At 40.7% G+C, this 22,057-nt stretch overlaps 1 protein-coding gene and 1 long non-coding RNA gene across 11 annotated transcripts in view; one reads left to right on the top strand and one right to left on the bottom strand.

Moving 5' to 3' along the window:
- The window catches only part of TCF4 (transcription factor 4), a 419,947-nt gene extending 418,156 nt beyond the window's left edge, over window positions 1-1,791 (bottom strand). For 3 of the 9 annotated variants that reach the window (XM_087927456.1, XM_087927457.1, XM_087927458.1), the window contains exon 1: window positions 100-138. Coding sequence is in view for 2 of the 9 variants with exons in the window: in XM_087927460.1 (XP_087783586.1) it covers window positions 100-114 (15 nt within the window). In the remaining 7 variants the exon portion in view is untranslated. Of the gene's footprint in view, window positions 1-99; window positions 347-1,028 lie in introns of those variants that run through there. The other 6 variants (XM_087927460.1, XM_087927461.1, XM_087927469.1 and 3 more) reach the window with 5 other exon arrangements.
- The window catches only part of LOC148127444 (uncharacterized), a 109,160-nt gene that overhangs the window by 1,667 nt on the left and 85,436 nt on the right, over window positions 1-22,057 (top strand). Inside the window, exon 3 of one of the 2 annotated variants that reach the window (XR_015742408.1) lies at window positions 14,467-15,466. The exons of the other annotated variant lie outside the window; for it this stretch is intronic. This is a non-coding gene — a long non-coding RNA (uncharacterized LOC148127444). Of the gene's footprint in view, window positions 1-14,466; window positions 15,467-22,057 lie in introns of those variants that run through there. 2 annotated transcript variants of the gene reach the window in all.

Here is a 22,057-nt window from a genome sequence, read left to right as displayed (position 1 = left end):
AACAAACACGCGCACGCATTGCCCCCCTCCTCGCTCGCCCGCCCGCTCCAAGGAAATATATAGATGTACACCATCAACGCAATAAAAGCAAACGGGCACCTCGTTTTCTTCCATGCCCCTTGCTTCCCGTCGCTGGAAACCAACCTACACGCTGGCTGGCTGGGTCCTTTTCTTTCTTTCTCTCTCTCTCCTTCCTTCCTTCCTTCCTTCCTACCTTCCTCCCGCCTCCCGCTACGTCCCCAGTCCCCAAGCACTTTTTAAGATTTATTATATTAAAAAAAAAAACATTCTTCCGCCGTTCCACCCCAAAGACAAGCCGAGGAAGGTGATTCTCCCCTGCAAATGCACGTGATGCAAAGGTTTCTCTTCCCCCAGCCCCGCCCGGACCCAGACCCACAACCATTGTTTGGTGGGATACTTGTTAAAACACACACACACACACCAACACCATCAGTTCTTTTTTGTTTTGTTTTGTTCGGTGCATCTTTTCCCCCTCCACGCCAGGGAAGGCTGCGTGTTTGTTTGCTTTTTTTAAATAATCTGGAGGTGAGCATAGAGAGAGAGCGCGCCTTAATGGGAAACTTCGGAGAAAAACCGAGCGTTCCCAAGCAAGTTTTGTTTGAAGAGATTATTTGCCAAGCGCTCTCCTTTACTTTTTTTTTTTGCAAGCATGGTCTACTTCGCGAAACGCAGCCAGCAGGCCTCGCACCGGTCGCCCTTCCCAGCCTCCCTCCCCACACGAAAACCACGAGTGAGAGTGGTTTGCCCTCCCCCCCCACCCGCGAGATTGAAGCTAAATTCATTTTCTTTCCAATAGGCTTTGCAGTTCATGCACACGTTATTTATTCCGTTTAGGCGCTCCTGGTTTAAGTCAGTGTGTGGCTGGCTGGCTGGCTACCTCGTATCACATAAACAATGCAGTTCAATTCATATTGCTAAGTTGTACCAAGTTTAAAATATATATACACTGGGATCAACATGAAAGAAAAAGAAAGCAAAAGCACTCTAAGAGGAAATTTTAACTTTACCTTAAATGGAACAATGTGTTCACAATATTCCAAGGAAATGTATTTTAGGGGAAGCAAAGAGAAAAGTCTTCTTGTAAAAGGTGCTTTATGATCTCATGTGTATTTGACTCTCAAAAATAACGAAGTCCTTTTAACACGGACTCCGTCTCGTTGCAGAAAATACTCCACAATTATTATTATTTTTTTAAAAAAGGAATGAAACCCCCGGAGGAGAAATTCAGCTTTGTTTTGGATTATCCACAATAAAAGTCAATTGCCAAGAAAAGTTCGTCCCACCTCAACAAAACAAAATTAAAAACCAGCCAAAAAATAATAATAAAAAAGCACAACAGTTTTTTTTTTTTTAAAAAAAGGAAAATCCGGTCACTTTTTCCCCTCGTGTTCTTTCGTTTACAAACACATGCCCGGCTAATAAGCTATTTTAAAAAAAAAATCAAAATCAAAAATGATATCGGTTGCTGCACGCTCCCCACACCCTGCCCCTATCTCTCTCTCTCTCTCTCTCTCTCTTTTTTTAAACCAAGAGAAAAAGTCTTAAACTTGCTCCAAACTTTAGAAATCTCTCCTCTTTCTGACCATCACTACGGACTCCCCCACGGAGAAATTGATAGTAATATGTTCCCCTGAAAGATACATTGTAATCCATTCACATCCGGGCAATGCAGGGGTGCTTATAAAAGGCGGGGGGAGAGAAAGAGAGAGAGAGAGAATAAGCTTCAGCTCCCGCCGCTGCACGTTGCTCGCTCCTGCTGCGTCGTCTATTACAGAAAATGACGCCGCCAGGAGGGAGGGAGTGCAGAGAGCATAGAGAGGTAAACAGCCAGGCTAGAAAGTCAGCTAAGATGGAGGAAACAGAACTCTGAAAGAGGAATATAACCAAACGTTGAAGGAGGAGCAGAAAAGTCTTGAGGTCTCTCTCTCTCTCCCCCGCTCTCGCTCTCTCTCTCTTTTTTGGAACGCGCACGCTCAGAGATACCTCCGAGCTGCGGCTCATTCAGCCCCTGGCATCGCGCAGTTGCAAGCTGTGGAGACAAGCAAAGGGGAAATGGAATCAGAGTTTTATTTATTTATTATTATTATTTTTGCAGCCTGGCTTAACCTTTTCTTGCTTTGATGATTCCTTTCTGGCTTTGGTGTGGGTTGGGTTTGCTTTGCCTGAGGGCACTGAAGAGAGGTTGGTTCCCCAAGCCAAGTCCTAAAGTACCCAAAGTTGTAGGAGGACCTTCTTTTAAAATCTTCTCCCTCCTCATAGTGACCGACCCTGAGGAGGGTCAGACAGAGAGAGGGGAAGTGATTAAAAAAAGATACCCAGGACTTCAAACAGGTAGCAGTCTGTTAGCCGCGGCTGATCTTTAAAAAAGAAACAGGATCAACAGATGGATCTTAGAGCAAATCAACTCACTCAGATTCTCACTCAAGGCATAAATGTTGAGGTTGCAATTATCTTACATGTTATGCAAAGACCCAGCTTCAAAAGAAGGCTTTAATGTTGGAAAAGGGGCAAGGAAAGAGAAGGAAACGAAAACCAGCAAGCAAGATGAATGGACACCATTATAGTTGGTGATGAGTGCATTGTTGGGAGACTTGAAAGACGAAGTTAGGGCCAGATCGATCATGGAGAAAATCTATGTGATTGCTAAAAGGCAACATGAATCTGACAGCAAATAATCATAATCAAGCAGTGTAGGGAGGCTTTCCCATCAACAGTCTAACTCTTGGTTCTTCATTGTAGCATCAAGGGCAAGGGTGGATTTGATATAAATTGTGATTTAATTCAACTCGATTTAAATCATAATTTTTAAGAGCAACTGTCATCTCTGTCCCACAGCGGCTCCTCGTCTGACCTGCTGTTGACTCACCGACAGTCCCATTCACTTCAATGGGACAGCTGGTGATGCAGCAGTGACACAACAAAGTGAGGAACGTGGTGGGCATCAGGTGAATGGATGCCCGCTAACAGGCACTGACATGTTGGATCTGAAATGACAGGTGCTCGTTTTAAACATAAGGACTCATTCTTGCTGGTAGTTAGAATCTTTAATATTATTTGAAAACAAAATGAAGGTTTCCTATTTAGAGTGCAGGTTATCTCAGCTTGCAGAGCTTGGATTCATTGAATGGGTTTACCAAAAATGTAAATATTGCAGAATATGCAGCCTCGTGCTACATAAATAAGCTCCATTTCATGCTGAATAAACTAAATTATTAATGTATCTTAAATAAAAAAAACTATCTTTAGATAGATTTTTACCCCAAAATCATTTTATTAAAATAAATTTGATAAAAATAAAAAAAAATCTGATTTAAATTTTAAAAATCTTATTTTTTTAAAAAAAATCATCTATTGTTTTTGGTTTCCACCAAGATTCTTACCTTCTTAATGTAGTGCCACCTTGAAAGGGCCTCTAGAGCCTGGATTCCTCTACCTGCTTTCTACAGGTACCCAGACTCTTCCCCAATACAAAGTCACTCGCCAGGTGTCTCAGTGTCCATCATTCTGGTCGTCAGTCCATTCTGATCTCTCAGAGCACCTCTACTCGGCCAGTTCAGGTCTCCACTGTCCGCCAGGATGTCTGGCACTCCCCTCTGTTCCTGGCTTGCCCAGTTGTCTGGGTCAGTTTGCCTCCGTCATATATGGTGTCCTTTTATTTATTTTTTTTATTTTATTTTTTTATTTGTCAAGCAATTATAAGATAACAGGTACAAGTATAAACATAGTTATGAATACATGAAATGGATACCTATAAGAAAAATAAAAAGAGGACAGGGACGGTAGGCACGTTGGTGCGCTTATGCACGCCCCTTACAGACCTCTTAGGAAAGGGGTGAGGTCAATAGACAGTCTAAAGTTAAAGTTTTGGGGGTTAGGGGAAGAAACAACAGAGTCAGGTAGAGTATTCCAGACACTGACCACTCTGTTCTGGTCACTCACTCACCCACTCTGGTCAGTTCATCTCCACCATCACCTCTCCCCTCAAAAGTCTTCCCACCAAGACCTGACAGAATCCCCTTCTTTTTCCCACCTCTTCTTCCCTCAGCTCCATATCTAATTAAAAATTCTAACTCTTCAATTTCTAACCTTGTCTGAGATAAATGCCCCCAGCCCTAACCTTTCAGTATTCCAGCCCACTCTCTCCCCAAAAGTCTTCCCGCCAAAAACCTGAGAGAACCCCATCTTCCCCAATTTCCCTCTATCTTCCTCCCTCAACCTAAGGCTCCAGGGCTCCAGACCTCCCCGCTACATTAATGTCATATATAAAAAAATAAGAATGGAAGTCTAGCATGCAGTAGAGTGTCAGATTCAAACAGATTTTCAGTAAGTATGTGGTGCTACAAAGATTCCACAGACATTTTTAGAAAATAAAATGTGGATGGGTGCATTTGAATGCCTTCTCAAGATGAGTATTTTGCCATGATGGCTATTTTGTGTAATATCACACAATGATGATAGATTCATTTTGGTAATGGACCTAAAACCCAAACATGTTAATTTTCTTAATAAACTATTCATAAACAAAGTATTGCAGGTAATTTTAAATTCATACAATTTATGTTGATGTTCAAGTGACATTCAGAAGTGCTCTAATGGTCTCTCTCTGAGATGGCCTTGGGAGTTTGTTTTAATTACCTATACCTAACAAATAGCAGTTGGACAAGCAAAAATGGGGTCTAAGAAATGACAATGGGTTTTGTTAGAACGCAGCAGCTTTGGATCCATTAAACAGATCTGGTTGTATCAATTTCTGCTGATCAGTGAACCTGTTGAGCAGAAATTCTAAATGTAGCTGTCAGCCCAAAAATGTTAAGCAAGTCTATGCTTAAAACTGCACTACATTTCTACAGGAGGCATCAAGGCAATGGTAGAATTCTGAGTGTATGTTCCTTCTTGGATTGGACCCCTGTGTGCAAATAATTACCTAGCAAAAAGGACTGGGAAAAAATGGAGAAAGAGGAATCTCAGAAGAAAATAGAGAATGGATGTCAGGTGTTCTTGGAAAATAACCATATAGAATCAAACCTAAGCCCACAAAAAATATTCTCAATTCTATTATATCCATTTCCTTATAGTGTTAGTATAGGGAATCATTGTTCTCTGCCACTTAGGATTTCTGAAAGTTGTGAAGTCTAGCACATTTGGAGGCCATAAATTGTTGACACGCTTTGTTTGCATCCTTGTGACACTTTGCATTCAGAAAATACATTCTAGCTACCAACCAGGTGGAACATTTTTTCCTTCAACAATATTATCTTTTGGCCAAAATCTTAAAAGAACTTCATATGTAAGAAGGCAGATGTGCCCCTTCTAAAGGTATACCTACTGCCTAGTTTTTTTATAATTTATGTCTCTTTTATAAAATGCTTGTTGGTGAATTTGGAAATCCTGATAAATAAAGATTTCATTGACTGGATTCAAAGAAAACAAAGATTTCATTGATTTCATTTATTGCTCAGTGCAATAAATTAGGATTTGGTCAGTTAATTCCATAGACATGGATGTGTACCCAGCCGAAAAGTAAATCAAACCCCACCCATCCCCAATATTTAAGCCCTACATTTTGAGGAGCATAACTATTTATCTTAATAAAATAAGAGTACATTTTACATGCCATTTGCATATATTAGACTTTCCTTTACCTATATCCTGCCTCTTAACATCTGGACAGGACATAAGGCAATTTTCAGGCCACTATATTAAGTGTCGCAATAAAATAACATGGCTCCAGGTTATCTGAGGAACCGTCTCACCCCAATGAGACTACTCCCATGCCACCAATGATGGCAAAAGGGGCATGCTGTGGGCTTTTCTAAATCATGCCCATCGAGCCACAAACTGACCACTCAAAGGCCGTTATGAATGGAGCATTTACTATATAGTAACAAGTAAACATATTTGCATGTTATAGGAATGCAGTTTCCAGATGATTATAAAGGAATCCCCGCTAACAAGAAGAGCAGTTGGAACCAGAGGTGGTATTCAGCAGCTTCTGACCAGTTCTGGAGAACTGGCAAATACCACCTCTGGACCTACTCCCATCTGCCTCCCGAGTCCCAGCTGATTGGTTGGGTCTTCTTTGGTTGCCCTGCACAGTAGAACGGAGCTGGAAAGCAGGTTAGTGGGGTGGCGAGGGAATGGGGATTTTGCAATAACTTTCCCCTGCCATGCGCACCAAGCCATGCCACGTCCACAGAACCAGAAATAAAAACTTCTGAATCCCACCACTGGTTGGAACCCATATCCTTAGAGGTGTTCTAAGATCCTCTTCCATTGTATATGTATCATCAGAAGCTGGAAAACCAATTCTGGCATAATGTTGTGGAGATTCTCAATCATCCAGGTCATGGTTGTCCCAAAGGTGCTTTTTCCAAAATGCAACTGGACTTTTTCAGTTATTATTTTCCTTTGAAAACATTTAGCTTCTCATCTAAGAAGCTGCTTCAGGGAAAAAAAAAAACAAAGAACCAAGTCCAGTTGCTATTGGAAAAAGCACCTTTGGCACAACCATGACTTGGATGATTAAGAAACTCCATAGATAACCTGCCGTATTCACTGAAGTAGCTTCTTGGATGAAAAGTGAAACATTTTTCAAAGGAAAATAACCAAGAAAGACCAGTTACCTTTTGGAAAAAGCACCTTAGGGACTCTGAGAAGATGATTTAGTTTGGATCCTTGCCCTGAGCACAGGTTGGAGCCACCGACTTCAGTGCCTCCAAACCAACTGTAGGTTTTTATGTTAATTATATTGATTTACTTAGCTGCTTTTGTAATGCACTGCTTGTAAAATCTTCTGAGTACCTTCAGGATTTTTAGGGCCCTTCAACAAAAAGTAGCTTTCCAGCATTATTGTTTTACAGAAACCAGCCTTCAGATGTGTCCAAACCAAGTTGACACTAAAGAAAAGCTGAAAAGTGAAGAGTTTTGGATTTGCCCAACAGCACTAGCCTTCTCCAGTCTAGTGACCACCTTAAATGTGGGCACTATAGTTCCCAGAATTCTCAGTGTGGGCCCCAAAGACAATGCTAGCTGAACCTTTGGACACCATAAAATTCCAAAAGCTAATTGGGAAACCGTATAATTCCAAAAACATAGTTGGAGAAAGCCACATTAGATTCTTGTGCAGGAACCAATGCTGGTTCTCCGCTGAGAAAATGTTATGTTCCTCAGCCTTGTGTATCAAAACCATTCTTCTAGCGATCATCTCTTGACCATCTTTCAGCTTAAAAAAAAAATAGCTATAGCCCAAACCAGTAGCCTGCTTCAGTATTGTGATCATTTTCTTTTCCTTCAGATGGATGAGTTTATTGTATTTATATCTGGCCTTTCTCAGGAAATAAATAAGACTTATTAGAATTACCCATTAAATGAAGGTTTAAATCTGGAGTTTTCCTGTCTGGAAAAGGAAGCACTGCATCTTTGATAGGTTTCCCCTTTTCTTGATTTGTATTTCTTTGGGAGCATTTACTCAGGGTTTCTCTCACAAGTATGCATCACATACCATTTAAATCATGATGTTCCCAAACCATTCCAGTGTGTGAAATCCAGAGATATTACAATGAATAACATACCTATACACAACCAAAAAGTAATAGATGGAAGCTAACTTGGTGATTTGGGGCTCATCTTTCTTTCTCAACCCAACTTTACTTCACAGGGCTGTTGTAATAGGAAGAAAATGAAGGAAAATCTCTGTGGTAGCTGATCTCAGTTCCTGCTGGAAATCAAGATATACAGTTAATTGAATAAGTTCATATCACAAGAAAATGTACTGGTTTTCTTCTCACTGTTTGTTTCTGTTTCTTTGTCCAAAGCAGAGTAACCATCTTATACTCTACCATTTTATAGCCCACTTGAATGGCCAGATTTCACCATGGATCAGCCAAAACTAGCACAGCTCAGATTGTTATCCTGTTCACCAGCCAACAGGACAGGGCAATGTAAGAATGAGCAGGAAATGTGCATTTTAAATAATTTGATAGCGATTGCATTGCATATGCAAATCTGCAACTTTGTAATATTTGCGTAATTTATTTAAATGGTGGTTTGACTTTTATACAATGGAAATCAGTAATTAGGCAGTACTGAGACTATAAAGCGTGTTTTGATATCTGGATGTAGAATTCAAGGATCATTTCTTTGTTTATGATATATTTCACCCCAAATGTCTTGCTTAGTTACCATACTCCCCATTCAAAAAGCTTGTCTCCTGAGACTTTTGCATAAACTGTTGTTAGCTTTTGTGTTTTGATGCTGCTTCAAATGCCATTGGAAATATATTTTTTTGATTTGACTTTTTCAAGCATAATATTCTTCTCATGTGACATCAATATGCAAGTTACTTTTGGGCTAGGAAGAGAGGCAGAAGGGTTGTAGAGCATTTCCGGATGAAAATAAAAATGGAAAGCCAGCCATGATTCTATACATGTTCTTTAGTATAACCAATATAAGTTTGTTTAATCAATATAAGTTTGCTTCTCCCAAACACAGAAAACTAATTATAGTTAATTAAGTACCAGGGAGCCCAGATCAACTCATGATAACTAATCCTGTTTATGTGCCCTTCTTCATTATCTTTCATTCTTCAGTCTTGCCAAGTGTAGTCATTTAGTGTGAGTTTCTATTTGTTGATTATTGTATCACATCAAGGGGCAATTAATATTTATTTGGTTGAGGATGAATAGATTTTTCTTGCTGTCCATGGAACTCTTAGTAACTGTCTACAAATTCCTAATTAAAAGAGTTTTTCCATTCTTTCCACTCCCTTTCACAGTGTTTAGCTTTCACAGCCTTACCATTTCCACTGAAGAAAAAAAAATGTTTTAATTGTTCTAATATTTAGTTTTATTCATCTAAATTGTGGTATAGTCAAAGATCCAGAAAAAAAGAAATTTTGTTTACAGTTAACCAAATATTAACAATTGAAAAAAAACTATATAAAATATGAATATGTTTATCCAAGTAAGTGTTAAATATCGAACAGCAGTAGGGAAAAAGCAGGATTTAGTGACCTTTCTGGAGATCATGGGCAAAGTTTCAGTCAAGAGAAGGAAATGTTCTTCATCTAAGCTATCATTGCTGTTAATTAAGAGGGGAACTATTAAGTCTGCTTGGCAAGCTGAGTAGAAAGAACACTACGGAAGCCATTTGAGACCAATTCAGTTTTCCTCAATGGGCAGAGACCTAGTTAATCTTACAATGGCGTACTGTTAAATCTCCCTTACAGCAACAAAGATGACAGAATATTGAATCCAGCAGATGTGAGGGATTTCCTATGAATTGGGTATAAAATATTGGCTACGTACAACTGTTTAGAGAGACTCTATACAGATATATCCTACAGAAAATAGAGAATTTAGATTTTTCTGGATTTTGTTCTCAAAACCGAGCCCATTCTTTCAGTTGCCTCAGATTTCTCTCAAAGCAAATAACAGTCAAATATTGAGCTGATAAAAGCTATAAAATTTTATGTCCAGCTCTATAACCATTTTCCAAGATGGCAAATATTTATCTGGGAAGACAGATCTGGGAAGACAGAGAGCTGTCAACAAATCTGTGCCAAACTTTCAAGCAACAGAGTTATACTCAACCTTCCATAAAGATTAAGTCTAGATTCCAATCTCAATAGAGAATTCGGTGCACATTGGAGAAACGTCAACAAAGCTTGTAGAAATTTGGACTGAACAGCTTCAAAAGGGGTTAACTAATCGTAATTAGCTATCTGCATGCTACATATCAACTGACTGTTGTTGTGTACTCTTGAATACTTGTATTGTTTGAACATACCAGTAATTATTACAGTTACAGTTGACATAGTTTCCAGGCTTTACCTCATAGGTAGGTTTGTACCACTTAGGCAAATCCATAACAAATCCAAGAAATAATAAGCTATATTTATTTTAAAAAATAGAAAGCCATACCAAAGAATTTCAGCAACTATAGTAATTCAAGAATAAGCTGTATGTATTCAAACCATAATCAAGCCCTCTTATGTTTTATTTTCCTTCCTGTTCTTCTTGGCATCATCTTTGAGTAGGCTGGCTTGTCTCCATCTAGCCTTTAATTTTGTAATAATCTGAATGGGAGTTATGTTAGTTTTCCTTGATTGTATCAAAATTAACTATTTGCAGAATAGTTTTGTGGCCCCAGGTGGTTCTTTCGAGATCACAGAGGTTTCAAAAGTAGCATTCAGAAGAAGAACCTTCCAGAACCTTGATTCTTCCAGAATGGTCAGGAACGAGAGGTCTTTGGGAGAAAATCACAGCTGTAGCTGGTGACTAGGCTTTCCTTTGATGGTAGAGACCAAGAGTTTGAATGAAATACCAACTTTCATTTAATGGGAATAGCAGTATCATCATTATCAGGCTTGTTCCAAAGGTGCTTTTTCAAGAAGCAACTGGACTTTCTGGTTTTTCTTTAAAGATGTTTCACTTCTCATCCAAGAAGATTCTTGAATGCGAAGCTAAACGTTTTCAAAGAAAACCCAGAAAGTCCAGTTGCCTCTTGAAAAAGCCCTTTTGGGATAACCATGACCTGGATGACTGAGAATCTCCATAGACAGCATTAGGTTTGTTGGCCAAATTGAGAGGTGAAACTCAGATTTTTATCAAGATTTGACCCAAAGTTTAGTATAGATGCTTAAAAGGAGAGTGGGGCCTTGAAGGACAGGAGGAAGAGCTATCTTGATCCTAGTGGACAATCACTTAAATATGAGCCAGCAGCGTGTGGCACCAGCCAAAACAGCCAATGCAGTCCTAGGCTGCATTAACATAGGGATAGAATCAAGATAACATGATTAGTATTAGTATTGCTTTATAAAGCCTTAATAAGGCCACACTTAGAAACCAATGCCATAGAGACCAGAACCACTTTTATTGTAATAGTTTATATCAGGGGTCTGCAACCTGTGGCTCTGGAGCCACATGCGGCTCTTTCAGTCCTCTGCTGCGGCTCCCTGTCAGCTGATCTCACCACTGTCTGGCCCCTCTCCCCTCCCCGTCACTCCTTGCCTAGTCCACACATCCAGTTCTGGTTACCATATTATAAATATTATTATATTATTAAATTTTCTGCACTCTGGAAAGAGTGCAGAAAAGAGCAACAAAGATGATTAGAGGGATGGAGTCTAAATCATATAAAGAACAGTTGCAGGAATTGGGTTTGTCTAGTCTAGTGAAAAGAAGGACTAGTGGTGAAATGATAGCAGTGTTCCAATATTTAAGCGACTGCCACAAAGAAGAGAGGGTCAACCTATTTTCCAAAGCACCAGGAGGCAAGGTAAGAAACAATGAATGGAAACTAACCAAGGAGAGAAGCAATCTCGAACTAAGGAGAAATTTCCTAACAGTGAGAACAATTAACCAGGGGAACAGCTTGCCTTCAGAAGTTGTGGGTGCTTCGTCACTGGAGGTTTCTAAGAAGAGACTGGACAGCCACTTGTTTTGTAATGATCTCCAAGATCCCTTCCAAGTCTTTTCTTCTGTTATTTTGTTAAGGCAACAGTAAAATTAGAGGGACTTGAGTCTGGGCCAAGAAAATGAGAAAACAACTCAGACAAGTGCTTCCCTTGTTTACACAAAGATAAAGTGAGAGACAAGAAAGCACATTCAGATTTGCAAGATTCTGTTGCTATAAACCAGGGGCCTGCAACCTTAAACACTCAAATACCCATTTGGACCAGTTTCCCACAGAAAAGAAAACACTGGAAGCCAATAATTTAACAACCGGTGTGACTGGGAGGACGTGGCCAATTCAACCTCACTCACTTCTACCCAGTCACCTTCTGCTCTGGAATATGGAGTGAGTCTCCATCCCCCACCACCACCCTTACCTTCTCAGGCCAGGCAAGGAGTGATGGGTAGGGGAGAGGGGCCAGACAGTGGTGGGATCAGCCGACAGGGAGCCGCAGCAGAGGACTGAAAGAGCCGCATGTGGCTCCAGAGCCACAGGTTGCAGACCCCTGCTATAAACTATTACAATGAAAGTGGTTCTGATCTCTATGGCATTGGTTTCTTGGTCTGCTTTACCTTGCAGGGCTGATGGAGAAGAACCAAGATGCATCTCAGTTTTCACTCCCTTTTGAGGAAAAAATGGACTCTATGATACCCTAAGAAACCATAAAGGACTTTATCTTTTGATTATTTTCATGCAATTTTGCAATGCCAAAATAAGAAAAACTCCATTGATCAATAGAGAAAATAGCCAATTTCTCCAACTGTCTGTTTCTGGAGATCAGATTAAAAATTAACCACTTCAATGAAGGCAACATTTAAAAAAACAGTTGATAGGTTTTCTTTTAGATGATAAAAGACAAGACACTGCTGAAATCTGTTTCTATAAATCTAGACTGCAGCTATGCCAAGGTGCTATCCTGCTGCTTCCCAAATAGTTTCCCATGGAAGTTCCTAGCATATCATTCTGATCCTTGTTATTATCCTTACCCTTGATGCATGAAATACGCTCTTCAAGGGTGTGTCTGCCCTTGAAGACCCCTCAGAAGCTTAAACTGGTCAGAATACAGCAGCACAGGCAGTGATGGACATATCTCGGGATGCCCATGTGACACCTCTGCTCTGCAAGCTTGCCAATTTGCTATCAGATCTATTTCAAGGTGCTGCTGCAACCTATAGAGCTTACAATCCAGTTGTTTGAGGGATCACCCATCTCCCATGGTGTCTTCCTGGAAAATATGACTTGGCAGAGTTGGTGTACTCTGGGTCCTTAAATCAGATAGTATCATCAGTCCTCTTGAAGGACACTTTCTCTGTAGCAGCTCCATCCCTCTGGAATGAGGTTCTCTCTGAGATCCAAGTGAGTTCCACCAAAATGACATTCCAGAGGACCTTAAAGTCCTGACAGTTCTGCTGGGCCCTGGATTAGAATATCCGGAGATTCTTGTTTCATATTAGTGATATATATTCCGTGTTGTCCATTGGACTTGACATCTTATTTTTCCCCTTTTTTCTTGGTTTGCATGGTTTTTGACATATTAAATTGCTTTCCTGTTTAAAGTACTGTGGAGCTGTTCTGGAGTAAAGCATCACCTAATTGATTAAAATAAATGACTAAATAAATCTTTCATGATCTTGTCTAGATTTGACGCTGCTGTCTTCTCCATCATGTCCATTTTCCCATCTCTGAGCTCAAGAAAACAAACTTACTTCGCCACCTTCACTTCCTTGTAATCAATTCTAAGTTCACTAACCCTGCCAGGTGTTTTCATTTTTGTCTTCTGAATATTTAGGGTTATTTTTCATTTCCATTTTTTACTTTCATAAGTAAATAGAATGGAACAATTAAATGTAAATAGAAAAGCAGGGATTCCAAACCAATTGACGAGTAAAATAAAACCATTTTTCCGGTGTTGAGCCCAAAGCGAATAATGAGGAGAAATGACATAAGCAGATAGTGAAATTTCTTCTGGGAGTGTTAATCAGAACAGTTGTTAACTTTTCAACTACCCTTTTTGTTGTGCTTGTAAGCGAAGTTTAATTTGTAGAATGGAACAGATGAAGCACTTTTATTATCTAAATGTTGCTTCAGATTAACACACTGCCAAGAAGGCAGCTTTGTTACAGAATAACGTTAATGAACTGCCGAGGTCAGCTTTAACTATATCTGTGTGTTCCTCAAAATGATCCCCCTCGGGATATTTCCACATGGAACCATTTCTATTCCTCAGTTCCTCCCAAGTGGATTGAAAGAGACTTGCCAATAGCTCTTGTTCCGTGAGAAGACGATGAGTTGGGACAGCGCAGGTCCCTTTTTGCCACCATGACACTAGTCACCCTGGAAACAGCGAAGGACTGGCCCGCGGTGCCGCTGCGCAGCCGTCCTGAATTCCCTTTTCAGCTGTGACAGCCTCCTGCAGCCTTCTGCCAGCGAAAACAGAGTCTGGGCGAGCCATGCATGCTCCCCCAGGCTCCGTTTTCACTGACAGAGGGCTGCAGGAGGCCGTTGTGGCAGTAAACAGAGCCTTAATGAGTGACATTGAGCTAGCTATGCCCATCCTGGTCACGCCCACCCCAGTCGCCCAAGGTCCAACACAACTCTGATGCGGTCCTCAATGAAATCAAGTTTGATACCCCTGAAGTAGCGTCTGGGCCTCAGGAGAAGTGACTTCCATTGATGCAAAAGAGCAGATGAAAGCAGATCAGCCCATCTGAAAGCTCTGGATAGGGGTAATGACTTAATCCTCTGAGATGTTTCATCACATCAGGGTAGAGTGACATGTCTGTGAGATGAATTGACAGTCATCTGCAGAGACCTACTAGTTAGTTCTCTCTAGCTCAGTCATTCAATCATATCTTGCCCAAGCTGCTGCAGATCTTGGGAAAGTAACAACCTTCTCGCTTCCACTTCTCACAAGGGAGAAATAAAGTAAATCAATGGTGTATCTCTCTCTCATGTTCTTAGTATATGTTATGTGTCTTTATTAATTCGCAGAACAACAAGCCATCAGCCTGAGCGTCTGTAACAGGAGGAAGTTGACTGGATATCCATCTATCATTGATCCTGCTTTAAAAGACCCACAGAGAGCTATGAAATTGGCATGCTCTCATGCCATCCATTTTGTTACTACATCCTTTTCTAAGCCTAATGCCTTGTGCTAATTGTTGAAGCAGAGGAGAAAAGTGATAGGACTTAAAACTGGATATTTTTTAGGCTCTAGAAATTCAAATACATTGTAAGGATATATTCCTAGCTCCCCCATTTCCATGCCACTGGAGTACAGGTAGTTCTCAAGTTGCAACAGCTTGTTGGAAGTTAAAACCCACCCCTCTCCTAGGAAAATGAAATATTTTAGGATATACTAAAAAGGCAGAATATTTCCCCTAAAAAGAGAAGTAGAAACTCAGAAGCAGAAGCTCACCCCACCTTTGTTAATGGGTGGGCTATTTAGGCCTGGGCCAGAGTATTCTACATAACAAAGCCCTCTACCCATCTCACCACATGGCCTGGGAAGATTGCATCAGCCAGCACTCAGGTGAAGCCATAGTGGCGTAGACAAAGCCTACAAAGTTAGCTAAGACACCCACCCCTGGGATTTTGACAGCCAATGGGATACATTTCTTACACAGGAACAGGAAACACTAAGGTGGGGCCCAACAGAGGGTATGAAACAATTGCACTCTCAGCATCTTGCCCCTTTCCCCCCTTCTTTTCCTTCACCCAACATCTTGAAGCATGTGATCGTCCTTTTCAGTTTGGAACTCCAAGCCATCTGATCCTGTCCACCATTAAACCATCTTTCCAAACAGCCTCCATGTTTCCAGTGTCTTTTTCCTCACTCGGAACTGGACCCAGAAGGATATTTCTTCCAACAAGTTCAAAGACCGTTCAAAGTTACAACAGCACCAAAAGAAGTGACATGACTTCACACGCTTACATCCCCATGGTCACGTGATCAAAATTCACACACTTGTATGCATCATGTATTTATGATGGTTGCAGTGTCCCTGAATCACATGATTTCCTTTTGTGACCTTCGGATGAGCAAAGTCAATGGGGGGCAGCCTGATAAAGAGTTTGCAGCAGAAATTTTCAGGTCAAGAAAACATACAGATGACTGATTCAGCAGGATCATTAACTTCTTTATAAACATATTACTATGAGTGAAGTTTACAATACCATTTGTTGCTGATCCCACTGATCAGCTAGGTCTTCTTTTGTTGCCCTGCACAGGAGAACGGAGCTGGAGAGCAGGTTAGTGGGGTGGGGAGGGAATGGAGATTTTGCAGTATCCTTCCTTTGCCATGCCCACCAAGCCACACCCACAGAACCGGTAGTAAAAAAATTTGAATCCCACCACTGGTCTTTTGCCATGCTTACTCATTGGCTGACATTTTTTTTACTAAGCTCCATTCCAGTTCATCAATATACTCTGAACGAGCCAGATTCACTTAACAACAGTTTGACTAATTTAACCACAGTGATTCACTTAACAACTGTCACAAGAAAGTTCATAAAATGGGGCGAACCTAGCAACAGAAACTGTGGGCTCAATTGTGGTTGTAAGTCGAGGACTGCCTGTACCTAAAACCTCTTCCTGCCACACATAAAGAAGAAGTAAAAGCCATATTTGGACTTTAGTTTAGCAAGTTGTGAAGTCCAGTAAGTGTAGTTTGCACTCAGTGATTTATGTGATTTAGCATGATTTGCAGGCGGTCAATTTTATTCAACACTCATTCAACAAAAATGAACAAATCATGACTTTATGCATTGTGTGAACCTATCCATAGACCCACAAAACCCATTATCAAGACTTGGCCTGGCAATTAACACAGCATTAAGGCAGAAGATTACATTATAAATGTTAGGCATATGTATCTTCTAAGTATATTTGTCGTTCCGAACGTTCTTGACACTACAGGGACCACAGAGCATGCCCTATGATTGGAATAGTTACCTAAGTAACTTCAGATGGATAAAGAAGCAGTGGGCAAAAGAAAAGAGACAGTGTATGCAGGTATACGAGTGTGTATTTATGTGGGCTATGTATGCAGACACACACACACACACACACACACACACACAGAGGGCAGTGCTGAAAATTCTAAGGTCAAACATTCTGCCTATCAATGGAAACATTTCTTCTAAGGATTTCAATCTGTGCCACCAATTATCTGCAATTTAAGCATTATACAAAAGGACACAAATTTGCCCATGGTGATTATTCTTCAAAGAAAATATTATGCTTCTTTATTTATATAAACTTTAGATGAATTCAGTTCCCTTCCTTCCTATCCCCTTACTTTTTGTGTTGTATTATAAGCCTTTGGGCAGGGGTCTCATCACATACATATGCATGTATGCATGTGTTATTTATTTATATGACTACCCATCTGAAGTAACTGATGATCATCACGTCCATTGAACAAAAAGGATAATGAAACTTTACAAATGATGTTACTCCTAAAGGTATGGATACTTAAAAGTAAGCTTCTGAATTATTACAAAATAAACAAACTGATTTCCAACTTTGCCAACCAAACAGTAAATTGGGTTACTCTTCTTTCTAGTTGGGGGATGGGGGATAAACCTGGAAGAAGGTAGACCGCCATAGAGAGGCCTACAATAGGGTATTTAATGGTCTACATCAGATATGTCACACGCTGGCTACACCCACCCTCATTTTATCGAAGGGGGAAAAGTCACAATACCTCATGTGACAACAACATGATGCTGTGAGTTTGATACCCCTGGTCTATATGTATTAGGACATTGTATTTGGTGCATGAATGCTATGCCTAGCTGGACACTAATAATATCTATGGCATTCAACATGCTCTTGAGTTTAGTACGGAACTGCAGACCTCATGGTTGAAATATCTGGATGAAATTTTGGATTTCCTTAGTTCCCCCCTGTCCTGTTCCTGTTGTAATATTTTGCCCAGTGAAATGCCCCCACCGTAGCCTGAATCTGCAGAGGAAGATGAGCCGGGATTGGAGCCAACGGAGAGCGAGAGGGTGGCTTCGTTGGCTTCAGAGGAATATGGGGAGGAGCAGGCCAAGTCAGGCCAGAGCCTTTCAGGATTAGGATGCTTGTAAGCAGGGAGGAACAGGAACAGGAGGCTAAGCAGTGAATATGAGAGACAAAGCTCAGGCAATGAGCAAGGACCCTCCTGATCCTTGAGCATGGAGAGTGGAGAGAAGGCAGGAACAGTGCAGGCTGACCTGATTACTTGGGAGGAGAGCACCCCGCCCCTCTCCACAAGGCACACCTGGGGACTGAGACTTAAGGAGACACTGTGGGGAGGGGCATTTGTCAGGAACAAATGCTGAATTCATGGAGTGTTGTATGACATTGCTGAGGTCGAACATTTCCTGGACTTATTTTATTTCTTGCTTCCTGGACTAATTGACTTATTGCCTTGCCCTGCTGGATTTCTTGTTTTGCAGCCATTGTGCTCACAGCATTGTGCTGGACTACTTGCAGCCAGAGGCTTCTGGAGGGGTGTGTGTGTGTGTGTGTGTGTGTGTGTGTGTGTGTGAGATCACTTTGCTCTGGGACTTGCCAGAAACATGGGAGAAACATTTGGAACAATAAAGGGGCAGTTTGAACTGTTATTTGACTGTTGCCTCTGTGCTTCACCCCGGGTCATCACAGAAATTCTGATTTCCAAATAATAAGCATTTTATACCTACTTATGGTTAGATTAGCTCTGATTTTATTAGTACTGTATTTTGGAAGGTGCTGAAGACTTAGCTTTGACATCGTGTCCAGGGATGCAGTGGTAATATGGAGGCTTTGTAATTGTTATGTTAGTGTACCTCAATCCTGGTAGCTTGAAAATGCATGGATTTCAACTCCCTGAATTCCTCAGCCAGTTAGGCTAGGTTGGAGTCCATATATTTTCAACTTGCCAAAATTGAGAAACAATGGATTATGCTGTTCATCAGATGGATAGCATAATCCATTGTTTCTCAGCTTTGGCAAGTTGAAAATGTTCATCAGATGGACAACACTCTTCTGCAAATTAGGGTTTTAATGGCTTTTAATGCTGGTGGTTCAGGGTTAAAACACATTTTAAAAAAACTGAGCCCTGGTGTCACAGTGGTTAAAATGCAGTATTGCAGGCAAACTCTACCCATAATGTAGAGTTTGATCCTGACCAGTTCAAGGTTGACTTAGCTTTCCAACCTTCTGAGGTTGATAAAATGAGGATCCAGTTTGTGGGAGGCAACAAACCACCCAGCGAGTGCTTTAAAAACTAAGTGCTATTGCTATTGCTATTTAAGGGGTTTTGTTCTTATAAGAGACATGCGGGCGCAGTGGCTAGAATGCAATACTGCAGGCTACTTCTTCTGACTGCCATCTGACTGCAGTTTGGCAGTTCGAATCTCACCAGGCTCCAGGTTGACTCATCCTTCTGAGGTTGGTAAAATGAGGACCCAGATTGTTGGGGGCAATAGGCTGACTCTGTAAACTGCTTAGAGAGGGCTGTAGAACACTGTGAAGTGGTATATAAGTTTAAGAGCTATTGCTATTATAGTCTGGTTATTTATTTGTGTTTTGTGTTTTTTTAACTAGTATATATGAGGTAGTCATACAGCTCACATGACATGAGATAGCAACTATTTTATCTTATTTTATTTATTAAATTGTTAGCACATATTCATTACTTTATGAGTAACTCAATACTTATTCCTCCTCCTATTTTGCCCATGACCCAGCTTAAAATTGAAGAAATTGATAAAGAAATTTTGGATTATCCCATATAAACTTACATCCAGTTTTAAATCTGAATAGAAAATAACAACTTTATTGTCACTTTGAACATGCACTAATTGGCATACATTAAATTTCATTGCATACAGCTCAAAGGGTCACCACCTCCAATAAACACGACAAAGTAAATAAATTCAAAATTATGCATATATTCGCATATATGACACAGAGAAACAATACAATCTAATTCGGATGTATACATGTACATGTCAAGAAAAATGAATTTTGCGAGTTTACTAGAGGGATGGCATAGGGAACAAAGCTGTTACAAAATCTGGTAGTCCTGCTAGAAATACTTCAAATTCTACCTGTGGTAGAGCTACCAGATTTAAGCTTCAAAAATACAAATGTTGACTAGATAACCGCAAAAAATTATAGTTTTCTCTATTTACTTCTTCCCATTCTGAAACTTTGGGGTTTTACAGCCCAGTTCTAGTATCCTAAGATCAGGTAAAGTACAAGAAGACCTGAATCTCCTCTTAAAGCTCATCATTTTTTCATCATCTTTTGTGTGTATGCATGCGCGCGCGCGCGCGTGTGTGTGTGTGTGTATACACACACACACACACACAAACACACACTATTCAGCTTTGTTCGGGTATTTTCCCACACCATTGTAGTTGTGCTTTTAAAATTGTAGCAACGTTTCAGCAGAATCTCATCTGCCATCATCAGGCTTCTGTATTGTATGCGTCTGTGAGTCAGACAACTGTAAAAGTCTGACTCACAGAGATTCTGCCAAAACGTTGCTACAACTTTAAAAGCACAACAATAATGATGTGGGAAAATACCTGAACAAAACTGAATACCATACATACATACATACATACATACATACATACATACATACATACATACGTACTGCTCAAAAAAATAAAGGGAACACTTAAACAATACAGTGTAACTCCAAGTCAATCACACTTCTGTGAAATCAAACTGTCCACTTAGGTAGCAACACTGATTGACATGCTGTTGTGCAAATGGAATAGACAACAGGTGGAAAGCAAGACCTCCCCAATATAGGAGTGGTTCTGCAGGTGGTTACCACAGACCAGTTCTCAGTTCCTATGCTTTCTGGCTGATGGTTTGGTCATTTTTGAATGCTGGTGGTGCTTTCACTCTAGTGGTAGCATGAGACGGAGTCTACAACCCACACAAGTGGCTCAGGTAGTGCAGCTCATCCAGGATGGCACATCAATGTGAGCTGTGGCAAGAAGGTTTGCTGTGTCTGTCAGCGTAGTGTCCAGAGCATGGAGGCACTACCAGGAGACAGGCCAGTACATCAGGAGATGTGGAGGAGGCTGTAGGAGGGCAACAACCCAGCATCAGGACCTCTACCTCCGCCTTTGTGCAAGGAGGGACACGGGGAGCACTGCCCGAGCCCTGCAAAATGACCTCCAGTGGGCCACAAATGTGCATGTGGCTGCTCAAACGGTCAGAAACAGACTCATATCATGAGGGTGATATGAGGGCCCGACATCCATAGGTGGGGGTTGTGCTTACAGCCCTCCATGTGCTCGCCAGAGGTAGCCTGACTGCGATGAGATCCTCAGACCCTTTATGAGACCATATGCTGGTGCAGTTGGCCCTGGGTTCCTCCTAATGCACGACAATGCTAGACCTCATATGGCTGGAGTGTGTCAACAGTGCATTGATGCTATGCACTGGCCCACCCATTCCCCAGACCTGAATCCTATTGAGCACATTTGGGACATCATGTCTCACTCCATCTACCAACGCCACGTTGCACCACAGACTGTCCAGGAGTTGGGGGATGCTTTAGTCCAGGTGTGGGAGGAGATTCCTCAGGAGACCATCCGCCACCTTATCAGGAGCATGCCCAGGCGTGGAAGGGAGGTCATACAGACACATGGAGGCCACACATACTACTGAGCCTTGTTTTAAGGACATTACATCAAAGTTGGATCAGACTATAGTGTTTTTTTCCACTTTAATTTTGAGTGTAACTCCAAATCCAGACCTCCATGGGTTGCTAAATTTGATTTCCATTGATAATTTTTGTGTGATTTTGTTGTCAGCACATTCAACTATGTAATGAACAAAGTATTTAATAAGAATATTTCATTCATTCAGATCTAGGATGTCTTATTTTTGTATTCCCTTTATTTTTTTGAGCAGTGTGTATGTATGTATGTATGTACACACACACACACACACACACACACACACACATATAAGCTCATCATTTTTCATCATCTTTTTTTTTGTGTGTGTATATACATACACATATAGAATTCTTTATTGGCCAAGTATGGTTGGACACCCAAGGAATTTGTCTTGGTGTAAATACTCTCAGTATACATAAAAGAAAAGGTACATTCATCATATACATATACACATATACATACATACATACATACATATCTGTACTACAACATTATTTATTATATCTATTTATTAATTAGATTTTTATCCTGCCTTTTATTATTTTTATAAATAACTCAAAGTGGTTAATAAACATAATACACATTTGTTCTGATATTTTCCGCGCAACCATAACCCTGTGAGGTGGGATAGGCTAAGAGACAGTGATGGGCCCAAAGACATCCAGTTGGTTTTTATGCCTAAGATGGGACTAGAACTCACAGTTTCCAGGTACCCAAAGTCACCCAGCTAGTTTTCATGCCTAAAGTGGGACTAGAATTCACAGTTTCCTGTTTTTCTAAGCCACCACCTTAATCACTACACCAAATTGGTTCTTGGTATGAAGTTATCATATGATATATGAACATGGAAATTCATAAATAATAGATGTACATGGAGGGCCATATTAAGAAGAGGTGT

The sequence above is a fragment of the Pseudonaja textilis genome, chromosome 2, assembly GCF_049901715.1.
Source record: "Pseudonaja textilis isolate UNSWEBS1 chromosome 2, rPseTex1.2, whole genome shotgun sequence".
NCBI lineage: Eukaryota > Metazoa > Chordata > Lepidosauria > Squamata > Elapidae > Pseudonaja > Pseudonaja textilis.
This window is presented reverse-complemented; position numbering and strand designations above follow the sequence as displayed.